This window comes from Cherax quadricarinatus, chromosome 74 (genome assembly GCF_038502225.1).
Source record: "Cherax quadricarinatus isolate ZL_2023a chromosome 74, ASM3850222v1, whole genome shotgun sequence".
NCBI lineage: Eukaryota > Metazoa > Arthropoda > Malacostraca > Decapoda > Parastacidae > Cherax > Cherax quadricarinatus.
Window position 1 is genome coordinate 10,348,705 of NC_091365.1, and position 21,382 is coordinate 10,370,086.

Sequence of the window (21,382 nt, forward strand, 5' to 3'; positions counted from 1 at the left end):
ACAGAAGCTGATTTTAACTGGGTTTCATACATGTACTTACCTCAGCCTGTATTGTATATCCTGGCTGTTTGTTAGGTAAACCTTGATGAGGCTCTTTTTATAATAAGTAATTAATCATGACGGGCCATGTGGCACCTTCCAATGATTTGACAGTTTTGGAAGAGGTCTACAATTAAAGGAATGACTCTGACGTTGAGCGAGAGGTGTCCCCCATTGCTCTTAGCTAACACAGGGGTTATGGGAGATTCTTATGAGAAGTTATGAAGTTTCTGGAGGAGTTTAGGTGAGTGTGTAAAAGAAAAAAGTTAAGAACAAGAAGTTTATTTTGACATGATACATGGTTGTACAGAGGAATATAATAGTTGGGTGTACATGCCAAAAGCCCCTTTGTATGCAGAGCATTGCAGGCAAACTTAAAAATTAACTTAAGATTAGGAAGGCAATAATAGTTCATATGGTCTTTAGATAAGTTAGAGTGAGTACAAGAAAAGTGAATATTCTATTAGGTAATGAAGTGAACACACAAGAAAAAAGGGCACTGAGAATAAGAAAATGTCAACACAATGAAAGATTGGATATCAGACTAGAGGGAGGGAGTTAGTGGTGTGAGTGTAGACAACTGTTTTTTGGGTATTTTAACCCTTTCAGGGTCCATGCCGTAGATCTACGGCTTTACGTTAAGGGTCCAAACCGTAGATCTACGCCATGAGCTCAGCTCACTCGGATAAGCTGTGAGTGGTAAATTTGGGCCTAGATATGAGAGAATACATTTATGTGGTATGTGTGCACCAAATAAAACAAATCCTGCAGCACACAGTGCATAATGAGAGAAAAAAACTGAGACCGTAATTTTCGATTAAAACAGGAACTTTGCAGTGTTTTTTCGTACGTTTTTTATAGTTGTATTTGTGATTTCTTGGTCTCATTTGATAGAATGGAAGATATATTACAGAAATAGAGATGATTTTGATTGGTTTTAGTACTTAAAATGGCTTGAAACTGAGCTCAAAATAGCGGGAATGTTAAATTTTTACCGATGTTCAAGAGTAAACAAATGGCCTCACACGTCTAATACACGCCAGCTGGTGGGTCTAATATATATTCACAAATGTGCTGATATTATTCATACAATTATTACAATATTACATTACAGTAAATCTTCTATTTTTTGGTTTGAATAAAAATTCATTATGTGAATTAAAAATCAAAATGGAATTCATTTGTAAAGCCTGAAAAAGTAACTAATGAATAGAGGAAATGTTAGTTTAGTGCTAGGAATGCCTGCATTGTTTATTCTGAACCTTGTTTTGAAATTGGAATATTTTGAACTTTGCACTAAATTGGCCAAATTACCAATTTCCAATCACTTTATTTTGTAGTTGAAGCAGTTGAGTTGGCGATTTCTTGTGCTCAGTCGATAGAATAGAAGTAATACTAGTGAAATAGCTAAGAATTTGATCGTCTGGAATAAGGTAAATGGGAGTCAAAAGTCGGCAAAATTGCCGATGCGTAAATGTCGCTGACATATCAAAATTCGCGTGAGCATAATTTCATCAGTTTTCCATCAAATTTCGTACTTTTTGTTTTATTACCTTCAAGAAAAGGTTCTCTACCATTTCATAAGAAAAAATAACAAAATTATTTTTTGAAAATTCTTGGACACTGGTGCGCACTTTGAAATTTGGCCTCTGGACCCTGAAAGGGTTAAGTATAGTTGAAGTGAAGATGGTAGCATTTATGAAGGGATTCAGGGAAACCAGTTCCCTGCACTCCTCTGAAAAGTTACCATTGTTTATCATGATTTGCCACCTTGTATTAAGGCATTTGGAACAAAGAGCTGTACATGTATACAGTAGGGCCCCACTTATATGGCAGGTTAGGCTCCAGGCTATTGTCGGAAAGTAGAACGCCTATATTTTTCCACTTATAAATGCATGTAAATGCAAGATAACAAGTTTACACTAACATATCCAGCCTCTCCTTACTTAATGAGAGAGTTCCATTCATAAGACCACATCTGTAAATGAATTCGTTGCTAAGCAAGGAGCATACTATAATGGCAGTGGGTTTGTGTCAGCCATCTTTGATATTGTTTTAATGTCACCTTTGCAACATTTATAACATTTTTAGTATAATTTTGAATGTTTATACAGTAGTGTACTGTATATTGTAATAAACAGAATAGAGGAAATCAGCTCTAATATATATTATTTAGGTATTCTTACTGGTCAGAGAGCCCGTCGTGAGTTCGAGTTGTATTAAGTTAGCAATAGAACTAGGCATTAGAAAAACAGTAAAAAGTAAAATACACAGACAGTACACTCATTACTTACCACAAAATATTTGTAGTTTTAATGTAGGGTGAGAGGTGAGTAGTATTTTAAGAAGTCAGGTGTGGGAGGTATAGTAGCCCTCCTGGCCAACCCACCCACCCACATGTAATATACTTCGACATTTAAAGCACCCTAAAGTGATAAAATACATATACAGTACACTCATTGCTTACCTTAAAATATTTGTAGTCTTAATGTAGGGTGAAAAGTAAGTAAATGATATAAAAATGAATAAAGAGAGAACGAGAAAAAGAGAGGACAGAGCCACAGAGTATGTAAACAAACAAACAAACGTGTCTGGTTTTGGTTGATAGACGTTCATGCCCATGTCTGTGAATCTTATACCATAATACACCTTACATTGTGTACAAGTTGTCTCCACATTGGTAAAGTAGAATAAATAAAGAGCAACCCTCTCATTGTCATATAACACACCATTTTTAGAAGGAATGATGTTCTGAGTGAAGGCATACGAAAGGAATAATTTTCCACAGTTTCTTTCTTTCTTTCAACACACCGGCCGTATCCCACAGAGGTGGGGTGGCCCAAAAGGAAAAACAAAAGTTTTTCCTTTTACATTTAGTAATATATACAGGAGAAGGGTTACTAGCCCCTTGCTCCTGGCATTTTAGTCGCCGCTTACAACACGCATGGCTTACGGAGGAAGAATTCTGTTCCACTTCCCCATGGAGGTAAGAGGAAATAAACAAGAACAAGAACTAGAAAGAAAATAGAAGAAAACCCAAAGGGGTGTGTATATATATGCTTGTACATGTATGTGTAGTGTGACCTAAGTGTAAGTAGAAGTAGCAAGACGTACAGGTCTCCCTCAACATTCGCAAGGGTTAGGGGATCAAGAGCCTCGCGAATGTTGAAAAACCGTGAATGTTTGGTGCCCCAATATATTGTAGGGAAATATAATACAATACTGCTTCCTTAACTTGTTGAACCATGAACAATCATAAAATACATGAAAACGTCGTAAATTGTACTAAATATATACATGTTATGCTTTAATAACATGTATGTTATTAAATACCACAGATTCCACCACTGCCTCCACCAATGCCTCCACCACTTCCTCAACCACTGCGAGTCCCTACTACCCTCCCACCGACCCCCGCAACTGGCAGCCAGCCCTCCCACCACTCAGTGTGGTGAGTGTTTTGTTTTTTCATTATTTGCTATTAAACCACAGTATAAATAATGTAAACCCATTCATGACTGCATATTGGAATGGCTATTTGGACAGGTATTAGACGGTGACATCATGTGTTTACTCTTGAACACAGCAAAGAATCAAACATTTCTGCTACTGCTAATAATAACAATAGTAATAATAATAATAATAATAATAATAATAATACAATATAATTGAAGAAGGAAATTGTACAAAAATACGAGGGAGTGGTTGACACATCGTCAGTGTGGCTTTGTTTATGCTGGAGTGAGCATTAGTCTCCCTGCTCTTCCAAACATTTCACAATAATTCAGCAGTTGAGGCAGTGGTATTTAATAACATATATGTTATAAATAATAATAGTACATATTATTAATAACATGTATTATTATTATTAATAACATGTATGTTATTAAATACCACTGCCTCAATCACTGCCTCAATCGCTGCCTCAACAGCTGCCTCACCCACTGCCTCAATCACTGCCTCAACAGCTGCCTCACCCACTGCCTCAATCGCTGCCTCAACAGCTGCCTCAACCACTGCCTAAATTGCTGTCTCAACAGCTGCCTCAACCACTGCCTCAATCGCTTCCTCAACAGCTGCCTCACCCACTGCCTCAATAGCTGCCTCACCCACTGCCTCAATCGCTGCCTCAACAGCTGCCTCAACCACTGCCTCAGTCGCTGCCTCAACAGCTGCCTCAACCACTGCCTCAATCGCTGCCTCACCCACTGCCTCAATCGCTGCCTCAACAGCTGCCTCAACCACTGCCTCAATTGCTGCCTCAACAGCTGTCTCACCCACTGCCTCAATCGCTGCCTCAACAGCTGCCTCACCCACTGCCTCAATCGCTGCCTCAACCACTGCCTCAACAGCTGCCTCAACAGCTGCCTTACCCACTGCCTCAACCACTGCCTCAATCGCTGCCTCAACAGCTGCCTCAACAGCTGCCTCAATCGCTGCCTCAACCACTGCCTCTACCACTCCAGTCGCACTCAATCTACAAGCACCAAACAATGAATTATTGTGAAATGTTTGGAAGAGCAGGGAGACTAATGCTCACTCCAGCATAAACAAAGCCACACTGACGATGTGTCAACCACTCCCTCGTATTTTTGTACAACTTCCTTCTTCAATTATATCGTATTTATTATTATTATTATTGTTATTATTAGCAGTAGCAGAAATGTTTGATTCTTTGCTGTGTTCAAGAGTAAACACATGATGTCACCATCTAATACCTGTCCGAATAGCCATTCCAATATGCAGTCATGAATGGGTTTACATTATTTATACTGTAGTTTAATAGCAAATAATGAACAAACAAAACACTCACCACACTGAGTGGTGGGAGGGCTGGCTGCCAGTTGCGGGGGTCAGTGAGAGGGTAGTAGGGACTCGCAGGTGGCGGGAAACTTGAATATGATTTGGCAGCTGGGAATTTGGTGGTTGGGAATTCGCAAATGTGTGAAGCCCGCGAAAGCTGAAAACGTGAATGTTGAGGGAGACCTGTACCTGAAATCTTGCATGTTTATGAGACAGAAAAAAGGACACCAGCAATCCTACCATCATGTAAAACGATTACAGGCTTTCATTTTACTCACTTGGCAGGACGGTAGTACCTCCCTGGGCGGTTGCTGTCTACCAACCTACTACCTAGAATTTTCCACAGTTACCCCCAGTAATACTATTGTGTACACATTTTCTTTGGTGTTGAACTAGAGAAATTTTTTTTCTTTCCGACACTCCAACAATACAAGTGGAAAAACATCTCATATTTATGTTAATTTATTCTACTGTGGGGTGTATTTATCATGTTTATATGTTACATAGCTTGTTTATTATATAATTTTTAAAAAACTGTCATAGATGGATTAATCAAATGTCTATACGTATTATTGTAATATACAACATTTAATGCACCTCATTGTGATTATTATTGTTTTATTATTATTATCATTATTAATATGGCATCTTCAAGACTTATTAATAAGACACTCTTGATGATTTTAATGTGTACCTGCATGCCAGCACAGTGTGTAAATTTATTTAGGTACAAGTACACATAAGTATAATTATCAGAGTATATATAAAATATGAAATAACTTTAAAACACTTGAAATTTTGGAAAGTTTCCAGACATAATGGAGAGTCGTGCTCACGGAGAATGTAAACAAACCAGGTGGGGCATGGAAACTGTATTAGAAAGTAAGATGGGGGGTGCCGTACAGAGAGTTTTGATCATAATTTGAAATGTCCATATTAGCGGAATGCCTTGAAGCAAAATGCCGTAAAGCGGGGCCCTACAGTACTCTGGCTCTGGCTGTATTAGTGGGAAGTTTCTCTAAAAATTTGGTGATGATGGTAACTGCTAATGTCCCCAGCTTAAGTAAATTGCTGGTTTGAAAATTCTTTTTTGTAGCCTTCATGGTCAAGTCACTAGAGTGGTGGCTTGACATTCTGGTTTGCCCACTTTAATTCTTTATACATACTACAGTATTTGGGACAAAAGCTTGTCTCTGGTGCTGGTTACATAGGCAGGAGATGTTATCTGTACAAATTTTCAGTTTGGGCACAGTTAGGAGCCACTGCTAAACTTGATGTACATAAATGGGTGGTTTAAGAATTCCCTATTGTAACCTTCATATCCAGATCACTAGAGCAGTGGCCTGGTATCCCAACTTGCCCCAGTTCAGTTCCCTGCACTCCTCTTATAAGGAGTCTTACAATCATTGATTATGATTTTAAGGCTCATAGCCAATGTATGTGAGCCAGGCTAGACTCTGGTTCTGGTTGTGTTAATAGGAGGTATTCTCCAAAAACTGACAGTTGAGTCAAAGTTATGAGCCACTGCTAGGAAGCCTACCCATTTTATGTACAGAACTCCTCTGAGAATTCCTTAATACAATCTCCATGGCTTTATTAAAGCTGCAGTCTTCATGACCAGGTCATTAGGGTTGTGATTTGGCATTCTGTCTTGCCCCAGTTCAATTTCTGACAAGCTGTTGGAGTGTGAGAAAGGTAACATTTTCTGAAGGGGTTCAGGAAAACCAGGTAACTGGACTTGAGTCCTGGAGGTGGGAAGTACAGTTCCTACACTCTGAAAGAGGGTGGGGATATTTGCAGTCTGGAGAAGCATCTGAACTGTAGAATCTGTGCACCTCTGGTAAGACAGTGGTAGAGTAAATGATGGTGAAAGTGTTTGGCCATCTTCCATTAAGGTTGGTGATCTTGGTGGAATATGGCCAGAAAGCTATGCAAAAAAGCCACAGGGGTTGAGAAACACTGGCTCAAAGCCTTTCACACTTTGTGTTCTGTCAGGAATTATGCAATGTTGCAAGACTTGCAGAAGATAGGTTGAGGGAAAAATTATGAGAGTTAAGGTAGCATGTCCAATGCAAGGTTCTTCTTTTGCAGGAAGAGCACACATCGGATATCTTCCCTTACCCCTGAGAGATTTTTTACATCATCTTATCTGTTGCAAGTCTTGCAACATTGCATAGCTCCAGATGCAGCACACAGTGTGAAAGGCCTTGAGCTAGTATTTACACTTTGCCTGTGGCTTATTTTGTATTGTTAAGATAGCCTCTTTGCAACTGTATTGCATGTGCACACATGCACATATGTGCACACTCACATGTGCACAAGCACACACACGCATGTAGCGACCAGTGAAGAGGCGGGGCCAGGAGCTAGGACTCGACCCCTGCAACCTCAACTATGTGAGTGTACACACACATGCACACACACACACACACTATGTATGGAGGCAGGAACCATACATAGCTTTAAGATAAGGTATGATAAAGCTCATGGAGCAGGGAGAGAGAGGACCTAATAGCACTCAGTGAAGAGGCGGGGCCAGGAGTTGAGTCTTGACCCCTGCAACCATAATTAGGCGAGTACGCACACACACACTCATGCACACGCATGCACACACACACGCACACACACGTGCACACACACGTGCACACACACACGCATGCGCACACACACACGCACACGTGCACACGCGCACACACACACACACACACACACACACACACACACACACACACACACACACACACACACACACACACACACACACACACACACATGTAAAAAGCATTATTTAAAAAAACAAACAGCCAGTATCAATATACCATGTTACAAGTGCACATATCTTAGCTAATTTATCTACAAAATTTATCATTCTTCACTATAATAGAATGTTTTGTGGTAGAAATTTTAAATTAATGGGCAGTTTCATCCTACTGATAGTGCTAGCCCAGACACATGGTTGGGATAATCCTGATGTATTTAATATACTGTAGTTCCTAAATATTTCCCATGGTTCCCTCATTTCTATATTGATATTCCCATCGTTGTTAAATTATTATAAACAAATAAAAGATCAGTATAACCAATCAGACAACAGAAGGGATAATTCAGACAGCTGTCTGAGCTATCCCTTCTGTCTATATGTTTCTTCTTGATAAAAACACCGCATTTCAAAATTTGCACAATATAAACACACAGATACCTTTGCCTTTCATTTAAGTTGCACTGTCAGAAATCTCTGACAATATTCACAATGTCAAATGATATAAAGAAAAAGATTGCATAGAAATTGCAATATTTTATACAATCGTACCTAAACAAATCGTGTGGACAACCTGTGATTACAATGGTGAATGGTGATGTAAGCTTCATGACACAAATTCATGTTGAATCTCAAGAGTGCAGGTCCCATGTTTTTTTTCAGGAAATCGATTGTCTAAAACCTCCCAGTGTCCAAATCATAACACCTGTACCCCTGTCATTAATATAAAAAAACAAATAACTTGCAAAAAACTTGCAATACATGGGAATCAAAGTCCATTACATATTTGATCTGTATTTTATATACCCTTATTATTATTATTATTATTATTATTATTATTAGTATTATTATTGCTAATGTTCTGTCTTATGTCTAGTATTTTTCGATTATATTGTATACTTTAAAATACTGAGTCATTAATTTAAAGGCATGTACATTACTAATGTTGAATATAGAAACAAACTTGGATATTACTACTATGCGCTTATTCCATAACTACTCATTTACCCTATTTTAAAACAACGTATTATATTGGGTGGCCACAAAGTTTTGTCATCCATTGTAGAGGACGACTGTAGTACAATATTATTGTTCAGTATCAGGTTTTTCTGTTTACCCATACTCTAATAGCAAAATGGGGAGTGGTTCATCCTGTTGAAACAAACATTAAGCATTATACAAATACCCTACAGGTGTTGATGGCCTAGTGTGCAACACTGTCAAGCAGCTGTATGGATTACACCTAAATTGCTACCACTCTTAAAAACATTTATTCCCACTACTGCTTCTGAAACTTACAATGATTTAATTAATAAAATTATAATACAACTCACCAAGAACCTTCACTTAGGAGAGGAACCTTATAACAATGTTTCGGTCCTTTCTGTACCAGTGTCACATGGGCCAGGATGGACTGTAGTGTTGTCAAAAAGTTCTTCTCTTAAGTGTGGGTTTTTGGCGAGTTGTATTATGAAAAGTTACAATACCATTGTTACAACAATGGTATTGTAACTTTTTATTCTTCAAAATTATATTAGTTAAAGAATAGGCCTCATTAACAGAGCATTTATTAATCTCATTTTCACATTATTGAGTATTTCTTAACCTCTATCGTCCATTACAGTAAGGCATACTCAAATATTTATTCTAGTCTAAAATATGTGTAAATTCTTTGTTCATGCAAAAATATGTGAAAATTATCTTTTATATTTTTTTTTATTTTTTTTTTTTTTTTTATGAAAATACTAAGTGGGAACTAGAGTGGCTGCACTCTGAAAGATGGGTATGGAAGTTCCTTTTCAGAGAGTCATTTGAACTGTGATATTTGTGCACTCAAACAAGACAGCTAATGTATTGAATGAATGATGGTGAATGTATTTCCTTCTTTGGCTCACCCTACCTTGGTGGCAAATAATCACTGCTATTTAAAAAAAAATAAAAGATTAACTTGAAATGTTCATCTCAGTTTAGAATACTGTATATCATATAATGTTTATATCTAGCTATTGCTAGACTGAAAATGGAATCAGTGCAGCATAGGTATGTATAACAATTACACAATTCTGATGCATTAGCTCCATTTCCAGTTTGGAAATTGCCACCAATAAGTATTGTTTATTATAGTGAAATGTTGACAAATATATTACATTTAATATTATGCTGATAGTGTAATCCAATAAATTTTCTAGTATTTTTAAGTGAATAAAAATACATTTATGTCTTAACCACAGCAGTATTGAGTGTGCTTAGTAACACCATTAATTTTAAAATAGCTTTTTATTTAAAAATATGCAATAATGGTATATTGAATGACAAATTAATTATATAATAAAACTATAAACTAATATATTGAAAAGCACCAAGTCAGCTAAAATTACATTTGTTTCATCACTCATAATTCTTACAATAGAGGGCAGTAACAGACACCTTCAGTGAAGATTAAAACTTGTGTTGTAAAATTTAAGATTGGTAGCATTCATTGGTTAATCCACCAAAAAAATATGGTGTGAGGAGTTGTATGATGTTCACTGCAACAAAGAGCATCATATGTAGTGGGGGGGGGGGTGTTCTAACTGTTCTAACTAAATACAGTACTATATCAAGTTGCTACAAGGGTGATGAGTTTTTATGGCCACCATGTATGTGTAATCTCCCATTTATTTTAAATAATGTTTCTTGAAATGTAAATTGTTGCATAACTGCCACATAAATTCCTCCAGTAAAATGATAGAGGAAATGTTCCATGGGGGTGCTGTTGGCTAGTTGCACAAATACAGTGATGCTGTACTTACTGTGCAATGCTAATATGTTGTTTATCTCCCCAGATATCTCCCACAAACTCTCTCTCCTACTCTCCTGCACACTCAAATGAGAAAACTGCACTTAATCACACAGGACATCGACCTCCTACCCCTCTGGAAAGGTTAGTGTATGGTGAATCATTAGTTTCTTGAGAGTTTTATTACTAGGTAAATATAGAGTTTTTGGTAATCCATGAATAATCATAATACATTCTTCTGTATTTTATTTGCAAGTACAGTTGTCCTTTGCTTTACACAGTAGGTGTTCCGTAGCTCGATTGCTAGCACACTCAGCTCACACACTGAAGTCTGGGGATTGATCCCTGGTAGGGCTGGAAAACATCAGGACACATTTCCATGAGACAACTGGTGTCCCTGTTCACCCATCAGTAAAATGGGCACCTGGGTGTTAGTCAACTGGCATGGGTCACATCCCAGGACAAAATTGCCTGAAATGCTCTGCATAACAAGGGGCTTTCTATTTAGTAGTATGTCACTGATGTCAGCTAGGCCTGTATACCTTGTACGGTGGAACCTTGGTTTTCTTCGAATTCAGTTTTCAATTACTTTTTTGTCAAAATATTGTCCTAGTTTTCATTTATCACCTCTGTTTTCGTCAAGTTGATGGTGGTCTGCCATACTGAACGCATTCGCCTGCGCCTACACAAAGCATCCCACGCTTTCTGAGTCAGTCTGGCTTTGTTTCTCGTCAGTAGAAGGTGGTAGTGATGGTGGTAGAGGGTGGTAGTGATGGTGGTAGAAGGTGGTAGTGGTTGTGATGTTGGTAGAGGGTGGTAGTGATTGTGGTAGAGGGTGGTAGTGATGGTAGTAGAAGATGGTAGTGGCTCTGATGGTGGTAGAGGGTGGTAGTGATTGTGGTAGAAGCTGGTAGTGATGGTGGTAGAGATAACCTCTCCTCCATCTTCCCTCCTCGTTGTCTTCCATACGCCAACAAGAGTCATCAGTAAAGGTAAAAGTGATGTTAAATGTTCATTTATCCATTTCATTATTCCTTTATATTTATTTCTCATTGTTTTCTGTATGTAAAACTAGTTATTCTCTATAAAATGTATTTTTTGTTAATACTTTTGGGTGTCTGGAACAGATTAATTGGATTTATGTTATGTCTTATGGGAAATATTGCTTCAGTTTTTGTCAGACTTTCTGGAATGAATTGATGACAAAAACCGAGGTTCCACCGTACATGTACTTGTAGAAATAAAGATATTATATAATTATTATTATAGAGGTGTACCAAGCTGATGGACCATGAAGTGAACCCAGTATAACACTTGAAACAGGGATATATTCTGCAGCATTGAAAATTTCATGTTACTTGATGGTTTACCAAAAAATATTAGTTTGTCACACATTTATCTTACTATTATATGACAAAAAGGAATGATTTTAGTTTAAAAAATTAAAATGACACATTCATTTATAATTCCTGTACAGATAACACAGTCAGCATTGGGAAAAAGTTCCACAATTCTTGACCTAATTTTTACCAAAAACTTATGAACATATCACATAAACACCAGATGACCTTAAACAGTGGAACCTCTACTTGCGAGCGCATCCACGTGCGAGTTTTTCCAAATACAATCAGTCGATGGGTCGATTTTTTTGCTTCCTTACACAAGCGAACTTCCCATAAGTGAGTGGACCTCCAGGGAGGTTCCTTGATGCTGGTGAGGGGCTCTTGCTCTTGATCTAGGGAATTGGATCTCATTTGTTTGTTGGACTATCTTATTGAAACTTGGGCAATGTATGATGGAAAGATGCTTCTTAACATACACCAAAAATGAAAGAAATCGGAGGATAAATAATGGAGTTCACTTCTCAGCAATTAGCCACCCCTTAGAGGTATTTTCGTATGGTTTTTATGGTTGTATTCTCGTTTTTTTGGTCTCGTTTGATAGAATGGAAGATATATTACAGAAATAGATATGATTTTGATTGCTTTCACAATGATAAGTACTTTGAAATTGAGCTCAAAGTAGGAGAAGTGTTCCATTCTTTGGCTATTCAAGAGTAAACAAATGATGTCACTGCCCATTCCAATATGTAGTCTTGAATGGGTTGACATTATTTATACAATTATTGCAATAAGGCAGTAGTCTACATAACAGTAAATCTTCTATTTTTTGTGTGAATAAAAATTACAGATTATTTATTTTGTAATAATAATAATAATAATAATAATAATAATATGTATAAGAATAATAATAATAATACGTATAATAATAATAATAATATAATTTCTTTCTTTCAACACACCGGCCGTATCGCACCAAGGCAGGGTGGCCCAAACAGAAAAACGAAAGTTTCTCTTAAATTTAGTAATTTATACGGGAGAAGGGGTTACTAGCCCCTTGCTCCCAGCATTTTAGTCGCCTCTTACAACACGCATGGCTTACGGAGGAAGAATTCTGTTCCACTTCCCCATGGAGATAAGAGGAAATAAACAAGAACAAGAACTAGAAAGAAAATAGAAGAATACCTAGAGGGGTGTGTATATATATGCTTGTATGTACATGTATGTGTAGTGTGACCTAAGTGCAAGTAGAAGTAACAAGACATACCTGAAATCTTGCATGCTTATGAGACAGACAAAAGACACCAGCAATCCTACCATCATGTAAAACAATTACAGGTTTTCGTTGTACACTCACTTGGCAGGACGGTAGTACCCCTCCCAGGGCGGTTGCTGTTTACCAACCTACTTCCTAGGAATAATATAATATAATACATGTAATAATAATACATATATAATAATAGGAGGTTTTGTGGGCGAGGGGCTTGGACTTCCAGCAAGCGTGCATGAGCGTGTTAGATAGGAGTGAATGGAGACGAATGATACTTGGGACCTGACAATCTGTTGGAGTGTGAGCAGGGTAATATTTAGTGAAGGGATTCAGGGAAACCGGTTATTTTCATATAGTTGGACTTGAGTCCTGGAAATGGGAAGTACAATGCCTGCACTTTAAAGGAGGGGTTTGGGATATTGGCAGTTTGGAGGGATATGTTGTGTATCTTTATACGTATATGCTTCTAAACTGTTGTATTCTGAGCATCTCTGCAAAAGCAGTGATAATGTGTGAGTGTGGTGAAAGTGTTGAATGATGATGAAAGTATTTTCTTTTTGGGGATTTTCTTTCTTTTTTGGGTCACCCTGCCTCGGTGGGAGACGACCGACTTGTTAAAAAAAAAAAAATAATAATAATAATGTACTATATAATAATAATGGTATTCATCTTCTTATGCCCTGTTGTATGGATCATGATATCATCAGCATAGCTTATAGCTATATGTTTAGGTGAGGCAGGTAGAGCATTTAGGAGAGCATCTCAAAGCTGTTGCTGGCTACAATCTCAACTATGGTGCTAATGTGAGAATCGTGAGAATGATGTACATAGCCTATGTTAGGTCCTTAATTGATTATGCTGCTCCCATGTTGATATTAGCTAGAGAAAGTTCTCTCCGACCCTTGGAGTTAATGCAAAATGAAGCTCTCAGGATTATTCTTGGCTGTCCCAGATCTACAAAAGTTCTTAACATGAGGAAGGAGCTTGGTATTTCTAGTATCAGTGATAGGATTATTGAAATTAACACTGTTCTCGGTATTAGAATGTTGAGAAATGAACCAGACACTGTCACAGTGAATCTTACCAAGTGTCTAGAGGTAAATACACACAGATCTGAATGGATTGTGAAAACGTGCAATTGCATTAAGTTTTATAACCTACATGAACAGTATCACTGTAGGCAACAAGAGCATTTCACCCCTCCATGGAAGATGTGTTCATTTAATATCACATACCTACAAGTCCCTCCCAAGAAGCTCATTGCTAGTAATCCTTCCTTAAATCTCTTGTTAGAGCAACTGCTCAAGAAGAAATTTCTCACCTAGCCGGTAGTAATAAGTTATCACAAGTTATATACACTGATGGATCTAAACAGGAGTCTTCTGGCAGGGCTGCATCTGCTCTTGTTGCCACCTCCCTAGTTAAGAACGATAATAAATTTGTTGAGTTAGGCATAAGAATTAACAACTGGGCGTCTACACTGCAAACTGAATTGTTTGCAATCCTAATGGCGCTAAAGCTAACCTATGACACTGAGCTTGACTCAAACATCATTACTGATTCTATGTCATCATTGAAGGCTCTTGACTCATATAATGACTCCAACAACATGCTCATTGGGGAAGCCAGGTATAGATACTCAAAAATTAGGGACAAAGGAATTAATGTACAATTGCTATGGATCCCATCACACATTGGATTACTCCTTCATGATAAAGTTGATATGTTAGCCAAGAAGAGTACCCAGAAGGAGAATGTAGAATATAACTTTGGTATAACTGTGTCTATCATTAGGAATAATATTAGGAGAGAAGTAAATAATGAAAATGATTGTTATAGGAATGCAGTTAGAAGCCTGAGTAGATCTATAACCCACTATGATAACATGAACGTAGATAAGTATGTTTATGGAGCAACGTGCAATGTGAACAGACTGACTGATGTTGTAGTGGCCAGGCTTAGGCTTGGTTACAAGTACTTCTGGCAGTTTGGGAGACACACAGATGATGATCAAACTAAATGTAAATTACGTGATCAGGCATATGGTCACTCTCTTGAACACTATGTGCTTAATTGTCCACTTATTGAGGAATACAGAGACAGACAGTATAATAACCTATGTGACATGTCAAGATATCTTATTAATGAAAATAAGATACCAGATATACTAAGCAAATTTCCTAAATTTGCTTGTGAAGGAGGGGTGTTAATGTTGCAGTTTAAAAACTGTAGTGTAAAGCACCCTTCTGGCAAGACAGTGATGGAGTGAATGATGGGGAAAGTTTTTCTTTTTCGGGCCACCCTGCCTTGGTGGGAATCGGCCAGTGTGATAATAAAAAAAAATAATAATAAAAATAGATATGTAGATATAAATCCATATGTATTCCTGTTAACCCTTTGGGGCCTAGTTCCTAGGCCTTTTGTGTATCCATATGCTCTCGCGCTACTGTCCACAGGATGGATATGGGGTGCACAATAAACTAGCCACTTCGGTGGCAAAATCTAAATCTAATCTATATAATAATAATAATAGTACACAGTTCCAAAAGGCCATCACTAGATGGCAGGCAGTGTTTACCACAACAAAGAGGGAGTGGCTGTGGCCGCCTCCACCTGTTACATAATGACATATTTTATTCATTCTAGAGTATATATCAGGTTTGTGTGTTATTCATATTGTTTATTATGTTATATTAGATGAATTGTGATAGATAAATAAGCCGAGCCGTAGGGATGATATTAGTGAAATTATTCAAGAAGTATTTTGTCCGGTCTCCAGACAAACTCTCGTCCGCCGACGATACCACTACATGAATGAAATACTATTTTATTCATTGTAGAGTATATATCAGGTTTCTATATTGTTTATATTGTTTATTATGTTATATTAGATGAATTGTGATAGCCATATAGATGATATTAGGAAAATTATTGAAGTACAGAATTCCACTGGAATGGATTAATTGCATTTCAGTTAATTTAAATTATTAAAATTGACTCTGCAAACGAAGAAATCCAGTTGCGAGCAAGGTCACGGAACGGATTAAACTCGCAAGTAGAGGCTCCACTGTACTAAGAAGAAATGAATTGGGTGCAGAAACAATTTAGGAAAAATTAATTCCAAAATTCATTTATAATCCTTGCTTTTAATCCATTACCATGAACCAGCATGTCTGTCTGGATTGAAACTCATGCATTATGAGCTCATGCATAAGGGGCCCTGGTGGCTAAAGCTCTCGCTTCAATTCCCAGCCAGGGTAGAAACATTGGACGTGTTTCTTTACACCTGTTGTCTATGTTCCCCATCAATAAAATGGGTACCTGGGTGTTAGTCGACTGGTGTGGGTTGCATCCTGGGACAAAACTGACCTAATTAGCCCAAAATGTTCAGCATATCAAGGGGCTTTCTATATAGTAGTATGTCATTGATGTCAGCTAGGGCTGTGGTTCGTACGTCAGCTTGCGTGCGGCCAGCAGTAACAGCCTGGTTGATCAGACCCTGATCCAACATGAGGCCTGGTCTCAGACCAAGCCGCGGGGGTGTTGACCCCCGAAACCTTCTCCAGGTAAACTCCAGGTAAACCTTGTACTTGTATTTGTAGTAAATAAAGATTTTTTTTTTTTCCTCAACAAACCGGCCATATCCCACCGAGGCAGGGTGGCCCAAAAAGAAAAATAAAAGTTTCTCTTTTTAAATTTAGTAATCTATACTGGAGAAGGGGTTACTAGCCCCTTGCTCCCGGCATTTTAGTCGCCTCTTACAACACGCATGGCTTACGGAGGAAGAATTCTGTTCCACTTCCCCATGGAGATATTATTATTGTTAATACACATCTCTCAAAGTCTCTCCTCCCACCCTCCTTCCCTAGCCCCAACTTCACATCTGTTCCACTTAATTTCATGGGACTTTATTCAAAATATACTCATTGGATTTTTTCTATGCCTAAATCTGTTTTCCTTTTAAAAAGATAAGATAAAGGTTTATTTCTTTGTAAAGGTTACAGTGTGTTATTACAGGTTTGGTTTGCTAAGTACAAAGAAAGCCACTATCATGCCAGGGCATTTTGGGCAGACTAATCCTGATACATATTAACTACTTAAAGCTAGACAGATAATAGTACATAGTTACTACTTAAAACTAGACAAGATAGTAGTGGTTAACTGTATTACAATTTTACTTTATCTTAGTATTAATGTGAGGTAGTCAATGTGGAGGTTTTTATAATAATCTTGAAGTTGCACATAATAAAAGCAATATTACAAATAATGGTTCAAGCAGTAATATTTCATGGACTGGCAGAAGTTTAAGTCTGCAGGTCACATAATATAACTAATTAGCATTAGTTTTTTGGTTGAATTGGTTAGTATTGAGAGATAGGATGTGTTTTTATCAAAGTCCTAAATTTATAAATAGTCAGGGGATCCTTTGCCAGTTCCAGTAACGAGTTCCAGATCTTCGGCCCCTTTATGTGCATAGCGTTTTTGCATAGTGTGAGACTGACACAAGGAATGTTGAAGAGTGCCTTATGCCTTGTATTGTGACTATGCATTCTGTTGTAACTGTCAAGAAGTTGTTTAAGTGGAGGGTTTATAGTGGAATTTGATGTTCTGTATACGTAGTAGGCACAATAATTTGAGTGTATGTCTTGTATATTTAACAAGTTCAGGCTTTTGAAAAGTGGTGGGGTGTGCTGTCTAGCACAGGAGCTGATAATCATCTGCACAGCAGGTTTTTGTTGGGTTATTAAAGGTTTAAGGTGGTTGGCTCTGCTTGATCCCCAGACACAAATAGCATAGGTGAGATAAGGATATATTAAAGAGTGGTATAGGATAAGGAGTGTCATTTGTGGTACATAGTATTGTATCTTGGAATGGATGCCCACTGATTTGGAAATTTTCTTGGATATGTGTTGGATGTGGGAATGAAATTTAAGATTACAGTCAAGGAGAAGACCTAGAAATTTACCCTCAGTGTATCTAGACATAGGGGAATCATTTATTAATATATTAAGTTTGAGATTTAAGGCTCTGTTGCCAAACAGCATGAAGTATGTTTTGTCTATGTTGAGGATGAGTTTGTTGGTCATCATCCAAGTATATATTTTTTAGCAGTTCGATGTTTACAGTGTTTCTAAGTACAGCTAGGTTCGAATGGGAGTAGACATAAGTAGTGTCATCTATGAACAGAACTGGTTTAAGGAGTTGGGTTGCATTGGGGAGATCATTGATGTAGATGAGAAAGATAAGTGGGCCTAGGACACTGCCATGGGGTACTCCTACAGCTACAGGCTGGATAGCGGAGTTGACTCCATTTGCATATACATATTGGTGTCTGTCGTTATGATAAGATTTTAGGTAATCAAAGGAATGTCCTCTGATGCCATAATGATTTAGTTTTAGGTGTAGGAGATTGTGGTCAATTGTATCAAATGCTTTTTCATAGGTCAATGAAAAGCCCCAGAGGATATTCATTTTTGTCGAGAGCTGTATATATTAGTTCAAGCATTTGTATAGTAGCATCATTCGTACTTTTTTTTTGGTCTAACCCCAAAGTGGCAGGGCTTAAGTATGTTGTTGGATATAAGGTAGGAGTAAAGTCATTTGTGTATTATTTTTTCAAATATTTTGGAAAGTAAGAGCAAGTTTGATATGGGTCTATAGTTGTTCAAGTCAGTTGGATCACCTCCTTTGAGGATCAGGGTAACCCTTGCTGTCTTGAGTATAGATGGGAAGGTTGAGGATACTACAGATTTGTTAAACATTGTTGCAATAATGGGTGACAGTACATGTGCAGCTTTTTTATATATGAATGGTGGCAAGTTATCCAGATCTGCTTTGTTTTTCAATGATTTAATGATGAGTGAGACTTCAGTAGAATTAGTTGGAGCTAGATATAGAGTATTTGGGTAGTTGCCAGTGAGGTAGTCTTTTGGCTGGGTATTTGAGCTAGGAATTTTACTTGCTAGCTTTGATCCTACAGTAGAGAAGAAGACATTAAATTTGTTGGCCATGTCTATAGGCTGTATGTGAGGTTCATCTCGTTTAGTTAAGTTTATTTCTGTTTCCTGTAGCCCAAAATTTTGTAGAGGGTTTGCCAGGTACTTTTCATATCACCTTTTATTTCAATAAATCTATTTTTGTAATACATTTGCTTTGATTTTCGTATTAGTTTTGTGAGTATTGATGTGTATTGTTTAGCCAGTTCTTTAGTAATCATTCTTAATTGGAACTGTTTTTCAAGTTGGTGCTTTTTATCAATAGATTTGAGGATACTATTTGTTAGCCATGGGCTGTTTAGTCTCTTGTCTGTGATCTGCTTCGTTTTGATCAGTGTGTGTTATAGAGGTTTAGGGTTTTATAAAAAAAAGTTTTGACTTCTTTGTCAATATTATTGCTGTCAATCATTGTCACCTAGTGCTAATATTAAATTATTCACAGATGTCTCATCATGCAGGCAAAACAAGATCTTTCTTGTTTCTTGAGGCAATTTACAGAAGTTGGTTATGAGAAAGGTGGGGTAGTGGTCTGTAGTGTTGTCTGCGATTATACCTGTTTGTAGTGGGGACATCGTGTTGGTCCAGATATAGTTAAGTAATGAGGCACTTGTCTTAGAGATTCTTGTTGGCTTAGTTATAGAGGGTAGCAACAAGCAGTTGTTCATAGTGTTTGTGAAATCAGTTACTGGAGGGTCAGTTGCTTGGATGAGGTTTATGTTGAAGTCTCCTGTAAGTATCAGGTGGTGTTTATTCAATTCTGACTCATTTATCATGTTTCTAAGGTTACTGTTAAAAGTGTATGCATTTGAATGTGGTAGTCTGTAGACTGCTCCGACTATTATGGGTTTCTTAAGTTTTTTCATTTTTTTATGTGAATTTAGCTATTATATATTCACTGTTTTTGTCGCTTGTGCAAGTTGATTTCATACATTCCAGTTCATCAGAGTAATAGATGGCAGTGCCTCCTCTTGATTGGTCAGGCCTGCAGTTATGTATGGCTGTGTAACCAGGTATGGTAAATGTCTGTCAAATCTTGTTTGAGCAGGTTTCAGTAAGAATAATGAAAGTTATAGTAGCATTGAGAGACTTCAGTAATGCAAGTAGGTCATCATAGTATTTACTCAGTGATCTAACATTATAGTTGAAAACTGTAATGTTCTTGCTGGCACTGAGTAGAGTTTTAGCCTGACTAGCAGTGTAGTAATAGCAATTACTGTTAGGCTTATTTGTGCCGTTCAATAAGAGGTTGATATCGGGACCGATAATTGCATTCATAAGGGGCATGTAGAGAAATAAGCTGTTGCAATTATCAAAAAGCAAAAAACATTTGCTGTTAACCACTAACAAATATGAATACATATATGGACTAAGATAATTACGTAAAGTAAAAGGACACAAGTGCAACTAATGTGACATTTAATGTGGCAACGTTTCGCTCTCCAGGAGCTTTATCAAGCCATTACAAACAATACATGGACACAGAGGGTATATAAAGGCTCAGAGTGAGGTGCAATACTAGTGAGGTACCATTTCGATGTTCACTAGTGGTAGTGGTAGTAGTAGTAGTGGTAGTGACAAAAGTAATACAATATGGTAGAGCAATTAATTCGTACATGAGTAAAAGGATATAAAAGCTGTTACTTGGGTAACATAAAACTAGGTTGGACAAATATAGACTGGAAAGAGGCAGCTTGTTTCAGTGTTCACTCTCTGTAATGTGCTTTGTGTAGTATAACAGGAGAGACTATGTGATGGCAGGGTTTACTGTTTTCAGGAGGATTCTTGCTAAGACTTCGGAGATGGTGAAGCTGCCATTGTTTTGTTTAATTGTATTTGAAACAACAATCAGTGCTGATTCGAGGCACTTGCGTCTGCGGAAATTAGTTTCTTTGATCACTAATTGGGCGTCTCTGAATTTCATGAGATGATTGGTGGAATTTCGGTGTTGTACACAGGCGTTGTTCAAGTTATCGTTCCTACATGAGTAAATGTGTTCATTGAGGCGGGTGTCGAGGTTTCTTGCTGTTTCACCTACGTAAATCTTGTCGCAGCCTCCACAGGGTATAGTGTAAACTCCTGCATTGACTGGTTCGTGGTGCTTGGATTTTGTCTTAGTTAGATCCTTTATTGAAGTGCTAGAAGCGATGGCGACTCTGGTGTTAGCATGTGAAAGTACTTTTGAGACGTTCAGTGCAACCTGGCTGTTGCAAAGTACAAAAGTGAAGAAGGAAGAGAGAGGGGAGAATGTGCCGCCTTCAGTGATTCAGTGATTCTACGATATGTACGATACTAAAGCAGCAGGAGTCAGTAAAGGCTATAGAGCCAGCCAGCGATAAAGTGTAGCATTAACAGTGTAGAAAGTAAGTTAAGTGATTAAGCGATAGAAAGAGGATGACA

General features: G+C 37.7%; 1 protein-coding gene across 15 annotated transcripts in view; it reads left to right on the top strand.

The window, feature by feature from the left end:
- LOC128700135 (Ca[2+]-channel protein alpha[[1]] subunit D) overlaps nucleotides 1-21,382 on the top strand; it is a gene marked incomplete at its 5' end in the record, with an annotated part of 794,286 nt that overhangs the window by 664,714 nt on the left and 108,190 nt on the right. For all 15 annotated transcript variants that reach the window (XM_070100780.1, XM_070100771.1, XM_070100781.1 and 12 more), the window contains 1 exon segment: nucleotides 10,426-10,523. In XM_070100780.1, coding sequence (XP_069956881.1) covers nucleotides 10,426-10,523 — 98 coding nt within the window.